The 19,188-nt window shown below is 36.8% G+C and overlaps 2 protein-coding genes across 2 annotated transcripts in view; one reads left to right on the plus strand and one right to left on the minus strand.

Annotated features, from left to right (window-relative positions):
* Positions 1–2,536: 2,536 nt before the first annotated feature.
* LOC121383877 lies at positions 2,537–3,010 on the plus strand. The gene has a single exon (XM_041513974.1). It carries the CDS (start codon positions 2,537–2,539, stop codon positions 3,008–3,010), a length of 474 nt encoding a protein of 157 aa, XP_041369908.1.
* A 4,512-nt stretch (positions 3,011–7,522) lies between these two features.
* LOC121382596 overlaps positions 7,523–19,188 on the minus strand; it is a 62,114-nt gene continuing 50,448 nt past the window's right edge. The window contains exons 6-17 of the mRNA XM_041512110.1: positions 18,286–18,354; positions 17,088–17,148; positions 16,426–16,528; positions 15,662–15,717; positions 15,016–15,203; positions 14,319–14,601; positions 13,253–13,429; positions 12,337–12,582; positions 11,596–11,749; positions 10,725–10,990; positions 9,952–10,159; positions 7,523–9,133 (exon numbers count right to left, since the gene is read on the minus strand). Of these exons, the coding sequence (XP_041368044.1) occupies positions 8,934–9,133; positions 9,952–10,159; positions 10,725–10,990; positions 11,596–11,749; positions 12,337–12,582; positions 13,253–13,429; positions 14,319–14,601; positions 15,016–15,203; positions 15,662–15,717; positions 16,426–16,528; positions 17,088–17,148; positions 18,286–18,354 (2,011 nt within the window). The 3' untranslated portion in view covers positions 7,523–8,933. The remainder of the gene's footprint in view (positions 9,134–9,951; positions 10,160–10,724; positions 10,991–11,595; positions 11,750–12,336; positions 12,583–13,252; positions 13,430–14,318; positions 14,602–15,015; positions 15,204–15,661; positions 15,718–16,425; positions 16,529–17,087; positions 17,149–18,285; positions 18,355–19,188) is intronic.

A 19,188-nucleotide genomic window follows, 5' to 3' on the forward strand; every position in this document is an offset into this window, starting at 1 on the left:
TGAAAGCCAGATCAACTTCTGTTGCATCCAAAAATCCCATCTGAAAGAATCGATGAGCGTCAAGGTCAGAGGTTATCAGACCTTCAGAAGTGATCATAGTGGAAGAACCAAGGGTGGGGTAGTGATTCTGGTTAGGAACAACATCAGTGCCATTGAAACCAATAGATATATGGAGGAAGCTGAATTCATTGGGGTCAAGATTAAAACAAAACAAAGCTTCACATTGTAAATTTGTACTGCCCAAATGACAAAGAACTCTCCCTTGATGATATTCAGACATCAGACAGTAACTTCCTACTTGTTGGAAACTTCAACAGCCAATCACAGAGCCGGGGTTACAACAAAATGGACTAAAGAGGAGAGGAGATAAAAAGCTGGCAGGATGAAAAGAACCTTAATCTCATCAATGACCCACTTGATCAACCAACATTCCATTCCAGGCGTTGGCATTCCACAACTGACGATGTCCAAAGAGTCATTAGTCGAGAAGTAGGACCACAGCTAGGGGGAAATGACCATCGACCGGTCCTCCTAACCTTAAGTGATAGCCAAATCCATACAGCTTCACAGCCTCCAAGGTGGAACTACAAGAAAGCAAAATGGGAACTTTTCAAGCTTCACACGAACGAGTTACCAAAGAAATTGAAATACAGGGAAGGAACATAGACACTGTAGTGAAGGAATTCAACCTCCAAATAATTAAAGATGCCAAAGAAAATATCCCAAGAGGAGTCAGGAAAGTATATGCTCCTTACTGGAATAACAAACTTCAAATGGCACATGATGAACTAACCCGGGTAAGGGAAGAATCAGAGTCTAACCGGAGCCAAAACAACAACCTAAAGCTTCAGCATGCTCAAGCCATATACCTCAGAACCAAGATTGAACCCAAAAGAAAACGCTGGAGAGACAAAACTGCTGCACTCAACCTTGAAAAAGGACAGCACCAAATGATGGAAACTTACAAAACAACTAAATGAGGAAGAATCCCATGGACAGAAGATCACTCTAATGGAGGATGGAAATATACGAACGGAACAAAAGGAAACGGCAAGTAAAGCTACCCCACAAGATTCCATGACGAATAGTATAACTTTACCAGAACTTGAAAATGCCCTCAAACATCTAAAAATAAGAAATCTCTACGACCGGATGGTATTACTAATGAAATGCTGAAACACCTAGGCAATACTGCGCGATCCAAACTGTTAGAAATGTTCAACATAAGCTGTTCTGAAGGTAAGGTGCCACACATCTGGAAAGAGGCAGTGATGATACCCATACTGAAATAGGTATAAACAAACAAAAGGCAAGCAGCTACAGACCCATCAGCCTAACTAGCTGTGTCTGCAAGACCCTAGAGCGCATCATCAATCATCGGCTTCAACAGTTCCTTGACACTGAGAACATCATCACTCAAGAGCAGGCAGGATTTAGACAATTCTGCAGCACAGAAGACCAGGCCACCTACCTGTCACAAGTAATCGAAGATGCTTTTCAAGCACAGAAGGTTGTTCTTGCCTCCTTCATTGATCTGCAAAACGCCTTTGATAAGGTCTGGAAAGATGGCCTACTAGCAAAGCTACAAAAAACAGTATATGTGGCAACATGTACAGGTGGACCAAGTCTTATCTTCATACCCGAAGGGGCGAGAGTAATGGTAGATGGCCAACACAGCAATAAAGTACTCATACGCCATGAAGTACCTGAGGGAGGAGTACTGTCACCTACTCTCTTAATCATCTTCATCAGTGACCTGGTCACACAACTACTCGAGACTGGTGCATGACAATCAACAAAGACAAGTCAGCTTCCACTCTTTTCTCACTCTCCACAAAACAGGAAGCAGGCAACCTAACATTTGATGACACGCCTCTCCAGTATGAGGACCAACAGACATACAAGGGGATCATTTTTGACAAGAGACAGATCTGGAAACCACAAGTGGAAAAAACCGAGGCCAAAGCTCGAAGAAAATTTGCCATAATGAGAAAACTAGCTGGCACCAAGTGGGTTGCTGATCATAACATACTGAAAAGTGCCTACCAAGGAGTAATCAGACCACATCTTGAGTACGGCTCCAGTGCATGGTCAACAGCAGCAAAGTCACATAAACAAAAACCAGACAGTGTTCAAAACCAAGCACTCAGGATAATAACTGGAGCAATGAGATCAACCCCCATCGAGAAAATGGAACAGCTCACTGGCATCGTACCCCTCAGCAAACGCTGTAACTCCAAGCTCACGATACAAGCCACTAAGTTCAAGTTCTTGCCACAACATCCAATGAACAAGAGAATGAATGACTATCCCTGCAACAGACTCAAAAAGAACAAGCTTTCATAAAGAGAGCAAATAACTCCTGAGGAAACAAGGGACAACTCCCAGATAAATCCATCAAATTAGTACTGTCATCTGCATCCACCATGGGAACCACAATTGGACAATGTAAAGATCTGCACAATGGTCCAACACCTCACCCCTGGAGAGGAACACAATGAACCATACAAACGAGCCCTGACACTGGCCATAATTGATGAACCCAGAGACATCATGGACACAGGTATATACTGATGGATCTGCAACAAATGCAGTGGAAAACAGAGGGGCTGGAATATACATCATGGACCCTAGTGGCTACCGAGAGGAGGCACATTTTTCTACAGCGAAGCACTGCACAAACTATGCTGCAGAGGTTGTGGCTACCATTCATGCTGCCCACATCATCAGCACCAGAGAGGAGAAATGCTCACATGTTGTCTTCCTGACTCTTGGAAACAACAAGCTTGACCGACTTTCAGAAGCCCTACATCCTATCAGCAGTGTCAACCAAGTCGTGTTACAATGGATCCCTGCTCACTGTGGCATACCAGGAAATGAAAATGCAGACAGACTGGCAAAACTGAGTGCAGCTAAAGAACAGGAGGATAATTGGGTGAATTACGAAGAGATGAAATCCCATATTAAATCTCTCTATAGACCTCCCAAACAAACCGTCAAGAACAGGTAATCATTTTCCGACTAAGGACAGAACACAACAGGCTTAACCAGCATATGCATAAGAGGTTCCAGCTGGTACCTTCTTGATGTGCTCCCATGGAGAAGCAGAACAGACGACCGAACATGCCATACAAGACTGCATAAACCTACAGCAGCTGAAGGAGACTACCTGAACAACTACAACTCTCCAGAAGAAGCTGTATGGCACAAAACGTGATCTATAGAGAACAGTATCGTTCATAGTCACTGTTGGCCTCGACATGTAGTCAACAAGCGAACGAAAAGAAGAAGACATACAATACCCATCCATGTCATTGTGACATATTTCAGTGTTATCTACAGTACCCACCCATGTTATTGTGATATATTTCAGTGTTATATACAGTACCAACCCATGTTATTGTGATATATTTCAGTGTTATATACAGTACACACCCATGTCATTGTGATATATTTCAGTGTTATATACAGTACCCATCCATGTCATTGTGATATATTTCAGTGTTATATACAGTACCCACCCATGTCATTGTGACATATTTCAGTGTTATATACAATGGACACCCATGTCATTGTGACATATTTCAGAGTTATCTACAGTACCCATCCATGTCATTGTGACATATTTCAGTGTTATATACAATGCCCATCCATGTCATTGTGACATATTTCAGAGTTATCTACAGTACCCATCCATGGCATTGTGACATATTTCAGTGTTATATACAATGCCCACCCATGTCATTCTGACATATTTCAGTGTTATATACAATGGCCACCCATGTCATTCTGACATATTTCAGTGTTATATACAATACCCATCCAAGTCATTGTGACATATTTCAGTGTTATATACAATGGCCACCCATGTCATTGTGACATATTTCAGTGTTATATACAATACCCACCCATGTCATTGTGACATATTTCTGTGTTATATACAATGCCCACCCATGTCATTGTGACATATTTCAGTGTTATATACAATGGCCACCCATGTCATTGTGACATATTTCAGTGTTATATACAATGGCCATCCATGTCATTGTGACATATTTCAGTGTCACATACAATACATACCCATGTCATTGCGATGTATTTCAGTGATATAAAATACCTACCCATGTCATTGTCACATATTCCAGTGTTATATACATTACCCACCCATATCATTGTGACATAATTCAGTTTCACATACACTACTCGTCATTGTGACATATGTCAGTGTCATATACAGTACCCACCCATGTAATTGTGACATATTTTAGTGTCACATAAACTACCCACCCAAGTCAGTGTCACAGACAGTACACACCCATGTCATTGTGGCATTTGTTTTATATAATACTCACCCGTCATTGTGATATATTTCAATGTCACATACAATAGTCTCCCATGCTATTGACATATTTCAGTGATATACAATACCCATCCATGCCATTGTTTCAGTGTTTTATATATAGGACCCACCCATGACATTGTGACATATTTCAGTGTTATATACAATAACCATTCATGTTATTATGACATATTCCAGTGTTATATACAGTACCCATCCATGTCATTGTGACATAGATCAGTCTTATATACAATATCCACCTATGTCATTGTTACATATTTCTGATATACAATACCCACCCATGTCATTGTGACATATGTCAGTGTTATATACAATACCCACCCATGTCATTGTGACATATTTCAGTGTTATATACAATACCCACCCATGTCATTGTGACATATTTCAGTGTTATATACAACACCCATCCATGTCATTGTTACATATTTCTGATATACAATACCCATCCATGTCATTGTGACATATTTCAGTGTTATACAATACCCACCAATATCATTGTGACATATTTTAGTGCCATATACAATACCCATCCATGCCATTGTGACATATTTCAGTATCACATACAATACATACCCATATCATTTCGACATATTTCAGTGATATACAATGCCTACCCATGTCATTGTGACATATTCCAGTGTTATACACAATACCCACCCATGTCATTATGACATATTCCAGTGTTATACACAATACCCATCCATGTCATTGTTACATATGTCAGTGTTATATACAGGACCCACCCATGCCATTGTGACATATTTCAGTGTTTTATGTAATACACATCGATGTCATTGTGACATATTTCAGTGTTATATAAAATACCCATCCATGTTATTGTGACATATTTCTGATATACGATACCCACCCATGTCATTGTGACATATTTCAGTGTTATACAATACCCACCAATAACATTGTGACATATTTTAGTGCCATATACAATACCCACCCATGTCATTGTGACATATTTCAGTGTTATACAATACCCACCAATAACATTGTGACATATTTTAGTGCCATATACAATACCCACCCATGTTATTATGACATAATCCAGTGTTATACACAATACCCATCCATGTCATTGTTACATATGTCAGTGTTATATATAGGACCCACCCATGCCATTGTGACATATTTCAGTGTTTTATGTAATACACATCGATGTCATTGCAACATATTTCAGTGTTATATAAAATACCCATCCATGTCATTGTGACATATTTCTAAAATACGATACCCACCCATGTCATTGTGACATATTTCAGTGTTATACAATACCCACCAATATCATTGTGACATAGTTTAGTGCCATATACAATACCCATCCATGCCATTGTCACATATTTCAATGTCGCATACAATACATATCCATCTCATTGCGACATATGTCAGTGATATACAATGCCTACCCATGTCATTGTCACATATTCCAGTGTTATATACAATACCCACCCATGTCATTGTCACATATTCCAGTGTTATATACAATACCCACCCATGTCATTGACATAATTCAGTGTCACATACACTACCCACTTGTCATTGTGACATATGTCAGTGTCAAATACCATACCCACCCATGTAATTGTGACATACTTTAGGGTCACATACACTACCCACCCAAGTCAGTGTCACAGACAGTACACATCCATGTCATTGTGACATTAAATTTGTTTTATATAATACTCACCCATCATTGTGATATATTTCAATGTCACGTACAATAGTCACACATGCCATTGTGACATATTTAATTCTTATATACAACACCCACCCATGCCATTGACATTTTTCAGTGATATACAATACCCATCAATGCCATTGTGACATATTACAGTGTTATATACAATACCCACCCATGTCATTGTGACACATTTCAGTATCACATTTAAAGCCCACCCATCATTGTGAGAAATGCCCATGATACATACATTACCCATGCGTCATGTGACATATTCCAATGATATCATATATTCCAGTGATGTACAATACCCACCCATCATTGTGACATATTATTCCAGTGCCATACATAAAACAGCCATGTCATGTGACATTTGTCACATACTATACCCACCCATGTTATGTGACATATTCCAATGATATAAAATATCCATGTCATTTTGTCATATACTAAACTCACCCATGTGACACATAAAGAATACTACATAAGCGGCTGTTACACACTGTTTATCGTAAGAGTTGGTTAAAAACATGGTATCTCACAGACATGAATGTAGTATTCTATTTCTTACATATCTTCAGAAAACAGTTTTAAAATAAATTTAAATGCCTTTTTCAACTAAAACCTATGTAAGACCCTAGCACTTATAGACTTGTGCGTCACATAAGTCAATTTCAGGTTTACTTGTATGTCACAGTGATCGATTCGACCGTGCTTTTTGGTATTGGTCACCTGGTCATCACCTAGGAGCAGCCAGTCATATGTCTTTAAAATGTTATCACACGTAAGTGGTTGTTGTTAACACTATATGTTATAAAAAATAACGAATGAAGTTCTCACCAACGGATGTCAGAAACCAAATAACCATTATTGTGTGTCAGTCCAGTGAGTTTTTATCTCTGTCAGCACAAATAGCCATTATTGTGTGTCAGTCCAGTGAGTTTTTATCTCCTTCAGCACAAATAACCATATTCTGTGTCAGTCCAGTGAGTTTTTATCTCTGTCAGCACAAATAACCATATTCTGTGTCAGTCCAGTGAGTTTTTATCTCTGTCAGCACAAATAACCATTATTCTGTGTCAGTCCAGTGAGTTTTTATCTCTGTCAGCACAAATAACCATTATTGTGTGTCAGTCCACTGAGTTTTTATCTCTGTCAGCCCAAATAGCCATTATTGTGTGTCAGTCCAGTGAGTTTTTATCTCTGTCAGCACAAATAACCATATTCTGTGTCAGTCCAGTGAGTTTTTCTCTGTCAGCACAAATAACCATTATTGTGTGTCAGTCCAGTGAGTTTTTATCTCTGTCAGCACAAATAACCATTATTGTGTGTCAGTCCAGTTAGTTTTTATCTCTGTCAGCACAAATAACCATTATTGTGTGTCAGTCCAGTGAGTTTTTATCTCTGTCAGCACAAATTTGAAACATCTGCGATGAAACGTATGACAGCACGTAAATGATAACCAAAACTGATGGTGTTTTTCCAGATTTTATTTCATTTATAGACATAAATAAAGATGATCAAATGTACAAAAGAAGAAACCTATACTATTATTTACACACAGAAACATGTACATACAGTGTATGTACCAACAACATGCATACAACATACTAACAATGACAATGCAACATAGCACTTGCAATTTGTGTGGCGCGGTTTCCATTTTTATGTATGTAGACTAACAAAGACAGAGAAACAATTACTGTGTGTTCTATATAACGTTTCTCTGGTGCATGTAGCAACACTGTGTTGTATGGTGTGATGTCTGCCCACAATGCAATATTTACAAGAGGCCCTCAAGGCAACAGACAGTTAAGAGAAGAGAGACAGAAAGTGAACAAGTGAAAGAGGGGGATATTCCATGGAGTAATGATAGGTCTATGTACAAGTATTTACAATTAAAGGGAGACAACTACATGTACAGGCTGGCCCGTCTTGCTTCACAACTTGGACAGTCTGTCAATACATTAAAAAAAGAAAGAAACTCTCCCTCAGCACTAATAATTAAAAAACAAATTCATTGTCAGTTTTCAGCAAGAAAACCTGCATGTCATTTTGATATTCCGCTCAAAGAGTACATGCCAAAACGCTTAACAACAACACGAGAAACTATGTTTTGTGTGTGACATAGTTAACTGAGCAACAACACAAGTCATACTGTCAAGAGCATCTCTTTTTTGTGTGTAACAACATCAGTAATTATATTGAAAACGTTTACACCACTTGTCGTAGAAAGTTTTCAGTGGTTCACTGGCCGGTGCACGTAACATCATCATATTATGTCTTAAAGATGCACACGCAATAACAACCATCATATCCGTAGATGTCACAGTGACTGTTTGAACACATACAGATAGAACTCACTCATGAGACGATCACTATGATGAGACAATGGTAAGATGTGGATTAGACATCAGTGATCTTTACACAGCAATCAGATCATGGTGATGATGATGATGGTGGTAATGATAAGGATGATAATGGTGATGACGACGATGATGATATTACCAGCACGGCAATGGTTAATTATGACTGCTTGGATAATCAAGATAGGTCAGATGATAATGATCAATGGATGATGATGATGATGATGACAATGAGCTTTAATATCCTCATGTTATCAGTACTTGAATGATGGTAATCACTAGATAATGGCAATACCCAGATGAGATGATGACAATGAGCTTTAATATCCTCATGTTATCAGTACTTGAATGATGGTAATCACTAGATAATGGCAATACCCAGATGAGATGATGACAATTTAGATAATGATGATGAATATTCAGATGATGACTGAATAAAGATGAATATGTGATGACTTGATTTCCGATGATGATGATGTCATGACAGGTTTAATGATGACTTGATTTCCGATGATGATGATTAGATGATGACTCCGCATGTGGAGATCTCGCTGGAGCTGAAGTACTCAAGTGATCCCTTGATGGAGCTCACCCTCTGCTCAAGTAGACTCTTCCATGTGCACTTCTCCTCGGAGCTGGGTGCACGGTATGTGATGCGGCGCTGGACGGGGATTCCAGTGCATGGACTCTTGGGACACGTGTGCAGGACAAATTCTGTGGCTGTGGAGAGGAATAACACAAGTTAATAAAATAAACATTTTATAGTTGCAGTGATATTACAATGATATTACAATAGCTATCAGTTTTTGAATATAAATAAATTTCATTTCTTTTCTAATATGAATAATCAGTTCATTGTATTTTTGAAATACAAATTATTGAATTTAAAACCAGAGACATCCACAACTGCTTCATACTTATAATATTCAAAACATTTTTAATGCATGTGAACCCAAAATATTTAAAACACAATTTATTTTTAATCATTATTAAAGTTACATTTGATCATTTACACAAAAAACACATTTTTTCATTAGCAGCAAGTGATCTTTTATATGCACTTTCCCACAGACAGGACAGCACATACCACAGCATTGATACACCAGTCATGGGGTACTGGTTGGGATGGAAAAAAACAATCAAATAATGGGTCCAGTGAGGAGGTTCGATCCTGTGACCGACGCACCTCAGGGCGGTGCTCTACCCACTGAGCTAGATACTGCCCTCAAATTCTGCTGTAGTGATGTTGTTAAACAAAGCCGACTTTAACAGTAACTCTCGGTGAATCCATTCAACTCATTGTGGTTTCTCATTCCAACCAGTGCACCACAACTGATCTAAGACTGTGGTATGTGCTATCCTGTCTGTGGGATGATGCATATAAAAGATCCTTTGCTTCATTAGGAAAAATGTAGTGGATTTCCTCTGACTACGTGCCAAAATTACCAAATGTTTGACATTCAGTAGCCGATGATTAATTAATCAATGTGCTCCAGTGGTGTTGTTAAACAGTAAATGTGCACTATGTTTGAGCGTACCGTGTTTGCGTTGGGTCTCGATGCCGCAGATCTCGCGGAGGAACATGGGTTCGCTGGAGACATGCAGGTAGTGGTCACGCTCCACGTCCACCTCCAGCATCACATCCGAGAAGAGCAGCATGTGACACTTGATCCACTGGTGCCCTGCCCACTTGAACATCTCCCCCCGGTAGATCAGGTGGCGCTCCTCTTGGCACAGCTGAAACACCTGCAGCAACAAAACAATCACTCAGGTCACAACTTAGTGGAGAAACTATCACAAATCTACACAGGCTGATTCATATGTAACAATTGGAAAACAAATTTATTCCACAATGTAGAGAATATTAAGCAAAAAAACTCACTTTATTGTCTAGAACATAAAGTCCACAAAGGAGTATGTTAAAAAAAAATTGAGACAGTGCAAAAACTCTACACAGCTTCAGTGCGGTAACTGCTAATTATCTATTCAGGATGAGTAATGTGTGATAGAACTGGATAAAAAAACAAAAAAAACTCAGCCCATTGTATGGCCAGTTTTGAGTGTTACATGTATATGGTTATTTTGAAATGATGTAGAAAGTGAAAGACGAAAGTCACTACCGCCACACCAATGTTGCTTATGCATTTTGACATGCACTTTCCCAGACAGGACGGCACAAACTATGGTTTTGATGTACATGAAGGCGGGATCCTAACAAAAACTTAAAAAAGCAAAGACAGCTTCCTACTCCACAAAAAATGAATTTTGAGGCTTGCCGTATAAAGCTAATTATTACATGTATCAAACTTACAGGTATATTTTGCGAGAAGACGAGTCGGTCTTGAATCCTCATCACCTCGGAGTCGACGGAGCGTATCGTGTCCATGGACCGTGACGTCGGTATGGTTGGCTGGTGGGATGATGTACTGCTGCCACCACTCGATGACGCCGACGATGATGAACCAATCTTCATGCTGCAGCCCTTGCTGCTGCTCTTACTCTGTGATGACAGTGACGTCAGGCTCGCCACGCGGCAACACCCGCTGTTTGTGATGTTGTTCACACAGCTACGCATTCCTGGGGAAAATAGGCACATTCGTTAGTTTAAAGTCTTTTGTTTTAAATATAGTCACAGTTATTAGTTTAAATCCGTCTTTTGTTTTAACTTAACTAAATAAAGGAAAGTAAGGTTAGTTTAACAACACCTCAGCACATTGTAAACCATGGTTACTTAATATAATTTATTTCGACATTTATATAACAGCAAAATTACCTTTTTTTCCCCAAGTTATTTTTCTTACTAAAAAGTAACAATTGTGTACATAGTTTCCTTTAACCAGGAAATGCATAGTTATTTGTTTTTAATTATTAAACAATAAGAATTTTGCATGTTACTTGGAAATGAATGTATAACATCAAAGTAAGGCACAACTTCCATTTGTCTGTAATCTGTATATGTATATGTGTAATCTGTAATATTCACTTTTTATGCAAATAAGTTGAATAAATTCAATTTATGTATCTCCACATACGTGTGTATCTCACCACTCTGTGCATTATGGATTAGGTATAAGTATATGAATATGCATTGCTGACTAATGAAATTTGCCCCTAAGGGTGAGTAACTCTGACATGTTTAATACTAAGACAACTTTATTAGAGAAAGCTGGTGCTGCACGTACCATCGACGACCTGCGTGAGAGTGAAGTGGTCGGCGCCATCGGACTGTGTGTTGCTGTAGATCTCCTGCAGCACCTGGAACAGCTCCTTGATGTGCTGGATCGGCCGGTACATGAACGCACTGATCGATGGCTGACCCGCCTCCAGCTTCGGCTCCTGAAACACAAAGACAAACACATCAAATACTGATCATTGACAGTGTGTGTCAAAAACATTATTATCTTACGTTCTCTTAGGATGTGTCAAATTAAAATATAGTCGTAATTTGTTAACACATATATGTTTTCCAAACAGTGTCTGATAATGTTGGTGCCATTAAAAATGTAGATGTCAACTGACTTTATAATTGGTGACACTGATATGCATTTGTATAACAACCACCTGTTCACAAAGATTATACAAGTTAATAAATGCTAACAGTTGTAGATCTTTCTAGCAGGTTCATTTATTTAACTTGCTGTGGCATGGTGCATATAAAAGATCCCTTGCTACTAATAGCGAGTTTCTTCTCTAAGACTATATGTGAGAATTACCAAACATTTGACATCCAATAGTCGATGTGTAATAAATCAATGTGCTCAAGTGGTGTCGTTAAACAAAACCTAAAACCTAAACTTTTTAACCAATAGCCAATTATTAACAAATCAAACTTTAACTAAAATTACCAAATATCTGACATCCAATAGCCGATGATGAATAAATCGATGTGCTCTAGTGGTGTTGTCAAACAAAAGACACTTTACCTTGACGAATCTCATGAAGTCCTGGTTCTTCTTCTGCTCGCTGAGCAGGGCGTTTGCATCTGCGAGTCCCGCAGCGTACGTCTCGTAGGCCTGACACAGCATGTGGACCTTCGACTGGTAGATGAGCCCCACCGCGGTTATCAGGTTGGTGCTGCCGTCCGTCGACTGAGACGTGTCGGTGTCCGAGTAGGCAGATGGCATGTTGTCCTGCATCTGTTTGATGTGGTACTCCGAGAACGTCACCAGCTGAAACAATAACAATACAGGTTATAGACGGGTCACAGGACAAATACAGGATATAGACGGGTCACAGGACAAATACAGGTTATAGACGGGTCACAGGACAAATACAGGTTATAGACGGGTCACAGGAAAAATAACAAACCACATACAGGTAAGAATCATAACAGTTTTCACTAAATGTCTTTCTTGTGTCACTTCAAAATATCCCTTGCTACTAATGAAAACATGTAGCAGGTTTCATTTTTTAGTATTTACCAAATGTTTGACATACATTCGTACAAAACAAAAAACCCATTACATATGGATTCACAGTGGATCACAATAAACATATAATTCATTAATTAACAAATCAACAAGTAAAAATAATAGTTTAATTTTTATTTGTTTCATCAATATTTTACTCCAGATCAAGGAAATATAAGCAGCAGAATTCGAGCCCTACATGTGATATAATAATAAATCAATTATTTCTATATTTTTTTTACCATTAACACCATACTGCAATATAACCCAAACCCTGATCCACCCCACAAAAAAACCCATCCACTACCATAAATTACAAATAATTAATTTGTGTGGTTTTACTCCCCCTGCTTTGTGATCAAATCTAGAACACCTTTTATTCAACCTGTGTGTGTTATAGTTTTACATGTTAAATTATTATAACACATACCTTCTCGATGTTCTGGAAGAGCACCTTGTGTTGCTGTGCCGACAGGATGCAGTGTCGGAGTGGCCGCGAGTAGCGCTGCATGCCCGCGTGCATGAAGTCAATCAGGTCGAGCTCCAGACTGAGCAGACGGTGGACAGCTTCCTGTTTCTTCTGTTCCGTGAACCCGGTGTACGCCGTCTACAACAACAACACATGTTTATATTAATTAACAGACTTTACTCACAAAATGGTTATTTATGATAAAAAATTGAATTATTAATGATATATTCAGCAATATAAATTTCATGGAAATCTCAAAATTACATCTATACTCAGGGCTGCAGAAAGTACTTGCCCGCTCGCCAAATGCAAGTAAACATTCTGACAGACGAGTTAAACAATGCAATGACCAGTCCGACGGGCGATCTGTCTTTTTGATTTTGTTTGCCACGTGATGTTGATCACCTACAAGGTGTTTCCAATAACGTTTTGTCACATGATGTTGATCACCTACAAGGTGTTTCCAATAACGTTTTGTCACATGATGTTGATCACCTACAAGGTGTTTCCAATAACGTTGTGTCACGTGATGTTGATCACCTACAAGGTGTTTCCAATAACGTTTTGACACTGTATATTATAATAGTATTAATAATATAGTATTTCGGACTAGTAGAAATTCTGACGGGCTAGTTCTGGTCCAGCGGGCTAGTGAATTATTTTCGATTTTATGCACCCCTGTATACTGCAACACATATACATATAAGTCGAAAGGTATTTTTATGCATATGGTACATCTCTTACCGCTACATGAAATTCAGCTGGGCATATCAGCATGAAGTGTTAATTTCATTGTAAGTAGAGTATGATCCGCATTGTAAACAAAATACAATGGATCTCAAACAAAGGTGACCCACAGAAACCAAACAAAATGTTGATGACTCTAAATTGTTAAATAATGAAAATAAAGATTTTAACAAGATTCATCAACTATTTAGCAGACTTAATCAGTTTGTAACTGGATTGAAAAATGCACAGCTTACATCACACCCACCCACAAATTAACTTAATGTGACAAGGTACTCACCCTGTGACCCTTGTGCAGCAGGAGGGGTAGGGGGGTGCTGGTGGGGAGTCCATCCAGGGAGAATGTGTACTCTTGCTCCCCGGTCGGGTCTTCATCAACGGAGATACAAGAGTTCTCCTTGGTCTCCTCAACATCACCGTCAGACGAATCGTGATCGTCCTCAGAGTTGTTGTGGATCGACTCGTAGATCGGGGCCGATGGTTTCCATGGCGACTTGTCAAACGTCTCGATGGAGACCTCTTTCTGACGTTGAACATCAAGAACCAGCTTGGTTCCACTTCTCCTAAAATAGAAAAATAAAATAACAATCAGTTATGATAGAAGTCATTGTGAATGGAAAAAAGGTCAATAATGTTTAATTAAACTCCACCACATCTTTAATCTGTGGCTATTAGAAGAAGTAGTATTTAATATTAGGTTTTTTTTGGAGAGGACATAGGTAACTCTTATGTAACAACAATATTTAATACTAGTTTATTGTTTGAGAACAAACTATATACACCCAGGTTATTCTTCTCCTTAACAAACAAGGCTTTCAGTGTTGTATTGCTAAAATATTTATATTTACAAAAAGTATGTTTTCATTAAAACACAAGTAATACAGTCGCATTTAAAAATTACAGTGATAAATATGTACAAAAAATTCAAATTAAAACTAGCACTTTGAAGTAATGTAACTGTTTTCAACTCTACTTACTTGACGAGTTTGGCGACACTGACGCAGGTCGACCGCGACACATTCTGTCCATTGACCTTGATGATGTAGTCGCCTTTCTTCAGTCCCCCCATCTTGGCGGGGGAGGCGTCATCAACACGCCCCACCTTCACGGGGAATGAATCAACCACAGAGAAACCGTAGCCATTCTTTCCACGGTACATCTGAACCTGAAATAGTTTTTAAATTAGTCTCACAAACATTGGGGAAAGTGCATGTTTGAACAAATGTGTAGAGAATAAATTGGATTGTAGGATGTTTAGTAAAACTCCTGTCACTGGTTTATTAGTCAAATGATCTAGAATTGTCATAGCTATTATGTATATGTCCACAAGCAGTCTCTAAAATACCAATCAGTGACTTAGCCATAGATATGTGTAATTTACATGAATCTAGAAATTTCCATAATGTACATTTTCACAAAAAAAGTAACATGATCAGCAAATGCATATTTTGTAAACGATTTTGTAAAATATCATTCAGTAAAATTGTAGAATTTAAAAGGATCTAGCATTGTGCACTTATCCATGTGGTAAGAATAACTTAATAGATCCTTTTGAAATAGTTAATATTATGAATCGGCTAACATTGGTTACATTAATAAGCCCAAAGTTTATGTAACACTCACCACGACTGGCTCCATTCCCAGAACATCCTTGTTAATGACAGGTATGTTGGGGTGATCTGTAACAAACAAGTCATTCGTTAATACACGTTTTTCATTAATTATACACAGCTTAAAAATAATAATTGTAAATACAAACATATGAAGAACACAAAATCTTTTATTTTTATATTGTAAAGATGTATGTTTTAAAGAATGTATTAATTAATTAATCAATCAACCAATAATTGAATGAAATGATTAATTTAAATTAATTAACAATTCATTCATCATTGATTTATTAAACTGAGGATCACTAATTAATAACAAGCAAAAAAAATATATCAAAAGGTATTACAATTACTGTTATTGCTTTACTATTACTGAACAGTGATGAAAATGAACAAAATCATTACAGGGTTTGAAATGTCAGAAGTTACTGTAAGCTTTTCATCAAAGTTTTTGGATACCATATAACTTCGCCTTTATATACTGATGGAAAGAAAGAAGGGGACACATCAAATTGTAGACCAAATTTAATTCACAACTAGCGTAGTAATTGCTGTATTTCATACCAAGTTGTAACGTGGGACTGAATGTCTTGTAGTGTTGAATGTGCTGCCTGTATGATCCCAGTCAACTTCTGACATTATGAATTGATTTTTAATGCTGTCATTATTTCTTGTTGCTATCTGTGTGATCCTTTATTTCTTTCCATCAAAATAATTACATTTTGTTTCATTAACACCACATGGAGTATGAAATGATATTTTGTTGCAATGACTTACTTCTAGCTTTAAGCGCAGCAGTGGACTTGAGTTTGTTGGACACCTGGAGATGTTTCTTACGTCCAACGTCTTCTGTGAGTAAGTAGTACCAGCCATTCACCTCCTGGAAAAAAACACAAAATTGTAATTAATAGTTAATACAAAAACTTGCTATGTCGGAAATGTCAGTCAAAGCTGCTTTAAGAGGAATGAACTTAAATAACAGAATATATCTGCAGCCACAAATAGCTATCTTTATTTTTAAAAAAGCTATAAGTAACAATTTGGTTGAGATATAAGTTATAATTTGATAATTATTTGTAGTAAATAATACTGAAAACTAAAATTTAAGTGAATAAAATGCTAAATATTTAAATTAGGAATATGATTTTCTTGAAAAGGGTTACTCTTTGAGACAATCTGTCGATAAATGTATATATTTTGCAGATTTCCATCAGCATAGTGAAATAGTGCTATATTCTACTAACAAAATACTCAAATGTTCTAAGTTGGAAGAAAATATTCTTCAAACTGGTTAACAATTTGTAATTTGAGAAAGATAAGATTAATATAAATATACATTAAATAAACTAAAATTATCCTCAAGAAGTTAATATAAAACAATTGTAACTAATAAATGTAAACTAAAAAATAAGAAAGTAAGAATTAAAAGTTGTCCTTACCTTGTTGGGATTCATGAGATGTTTGACACCGAACGACATACAGCCAAGAAACTCACTGAGACTGGAAGAAACAAGATGCTGTTGATTAGACACTTGGGTTCTGTTATACACATTCACATATACGTCGGTCTTACTGAAACAAGCTATCCCTCTCTTATACATGACTGGACCAACTCCATGCACAGCAAGTTGCTGACTACTGTTCCAATACTAAATCTACTGGTTTTTATGTCCCCTGTGAAAACATGGTCTAGCACCTTTAATTATCACAGCGTGAAATGATGAAAATAGGCACACATCCCAATATTGTTAATTTGCTTTGGTTTGCCTCTCACGTAGGTGTGATTACAGTTGTCCCCCTTTGATGTAAACCACTGTGAAAACACTGTCTGTGTTTTGTCTGTTGAGACTAAATGTTATTGGGAGCTGTTTTGTTTTATTAATGGCCCACACTGATTGGTATTTAGATGAATAATAGAGTTAAGTAAAGATCATGATTTGTTATGAACAACGTTTGATTCGGCTCAGCCTCCACAGCACACAGTAAGTGTACACACTGAGCATTGCTTGTATTCAGTGGTAAGGGTGTTAAAGTTCTCTTAACAAACTTAAAGACAAAAGAAGGTGATTTATTTGGAATATACTTTTATCTTCAAAGAGTTTTATACTGATGTTTTGAACAATTGGTTAAGTAGCAGATTTTGTAGTTTGGATGCTTAATTGTAATTATGAGTGTATGTAAAATATAACATCTTATTGGAAACAATTTAAAACATTCTCAACTGTTCAGGAACTGTACTAGTAGTTAGTAAACAAATAACTTGTAATGTATTGTAAGTTATTCAAAAGATATGAAACATTTAAAATATCACATACTACTACTATATACCTTTTTTTAAAGTATATGCAGACAAAGAAAATAAAGATGGAGTTTTGAGGGGAAAAGTTTTAAAATTTCAGTTGAAAAGAATATACATGTACAAACCAAAAAAGGTTTAATTAATATATATTCATTTATTAGAAAATTTCCATTTTGAGCTCATATAAACAGGAAAGCCAGAAACACATTGAATATATGGACACCAATATTCTATGCAAGAAATAAATGTAATTAACATTTAATTATTTTTTGAAAAGGTCTACTATCCAGAAATGGCTACAACATGAGGACTGTAATAAACAATGTGTGTGTACTTACGTTCCTGACTCATCTTTGTGCCACACTGAAACCAGCAGTCGTTTGTGATGGTCTTCTTCTAGCAACTCACTGCAAGTAAACACAATCATAATCAGATACAAACAGACTGGGACTAAACAAAACAGAGTGTTTCTAACAACTTACTGAAAACTCATTTACAAATGGTAGGTCAGATTTGTTTTAAAAAGTACATTCACACACTACAGATCCAAATAAAATGGTATGGATTTTTCACCTTCATATTATTAATAAAACAAATAGTGGAAGATTTAAGAAAATTTTATGTTGTAAATAATGCAACCATAACAAACACAACCTATGAATTAATAAGAATGTTTAATACTCAGCAAAATGACTTAAGGGCCAGCAGACTTTGCAGATTACATTAACTTTCAGGTAAGTGAATGCTGAGCTGGAACACAATCATTTTGGGGTTCTATTAGGTCAAAAATATTTATGGACCCTTAAGCTATTTTGTGTATTAATTTTTTAATTACAAAAATTTTATGATTTACAGTAACATTTATAATTAAATAAGTTTGGTTAAAACAAAAACAAAAAACTTAAATTAAAAACAAATTATATATTTGGAAAGTAAGCCTCCCCATAAAGTCTAAAATTTCTCAAATTATATTGATTCATTAATTCAATAAAGGAATTTCAAGTTAAATTGTAACTCATTTTAGTTTAATGTGTTCAATATATATTAAATTTGATTAATTTAAAAATCTTAACATCAAATTTGATAATATCAAGTTTAACAATCATAATTTTTTTTATCCACTTTAACAATCATGATGAATTTTTTTTTTTTTAAATTGAGGTAAATAAAATATGGTTATCCAAATACATATTAACTTCACTAATCATGATATATTAACATATATATCATCTTTAATAACC

Source organism: Gigantopelta aegis, chromosome 10 (genome assembly GCF_016097555.1).
Source record: "Gigantopelta aegis isolate Gae_Host chromosome 10, Gae_host_genome, whole genome shotgun sequence".
NCBI lineage: Eukaryota > Metazoa > Mollusca > Gastropoda > Neomphalida > Peltospiridae > Gigantopelta > Gigantopelta aegis.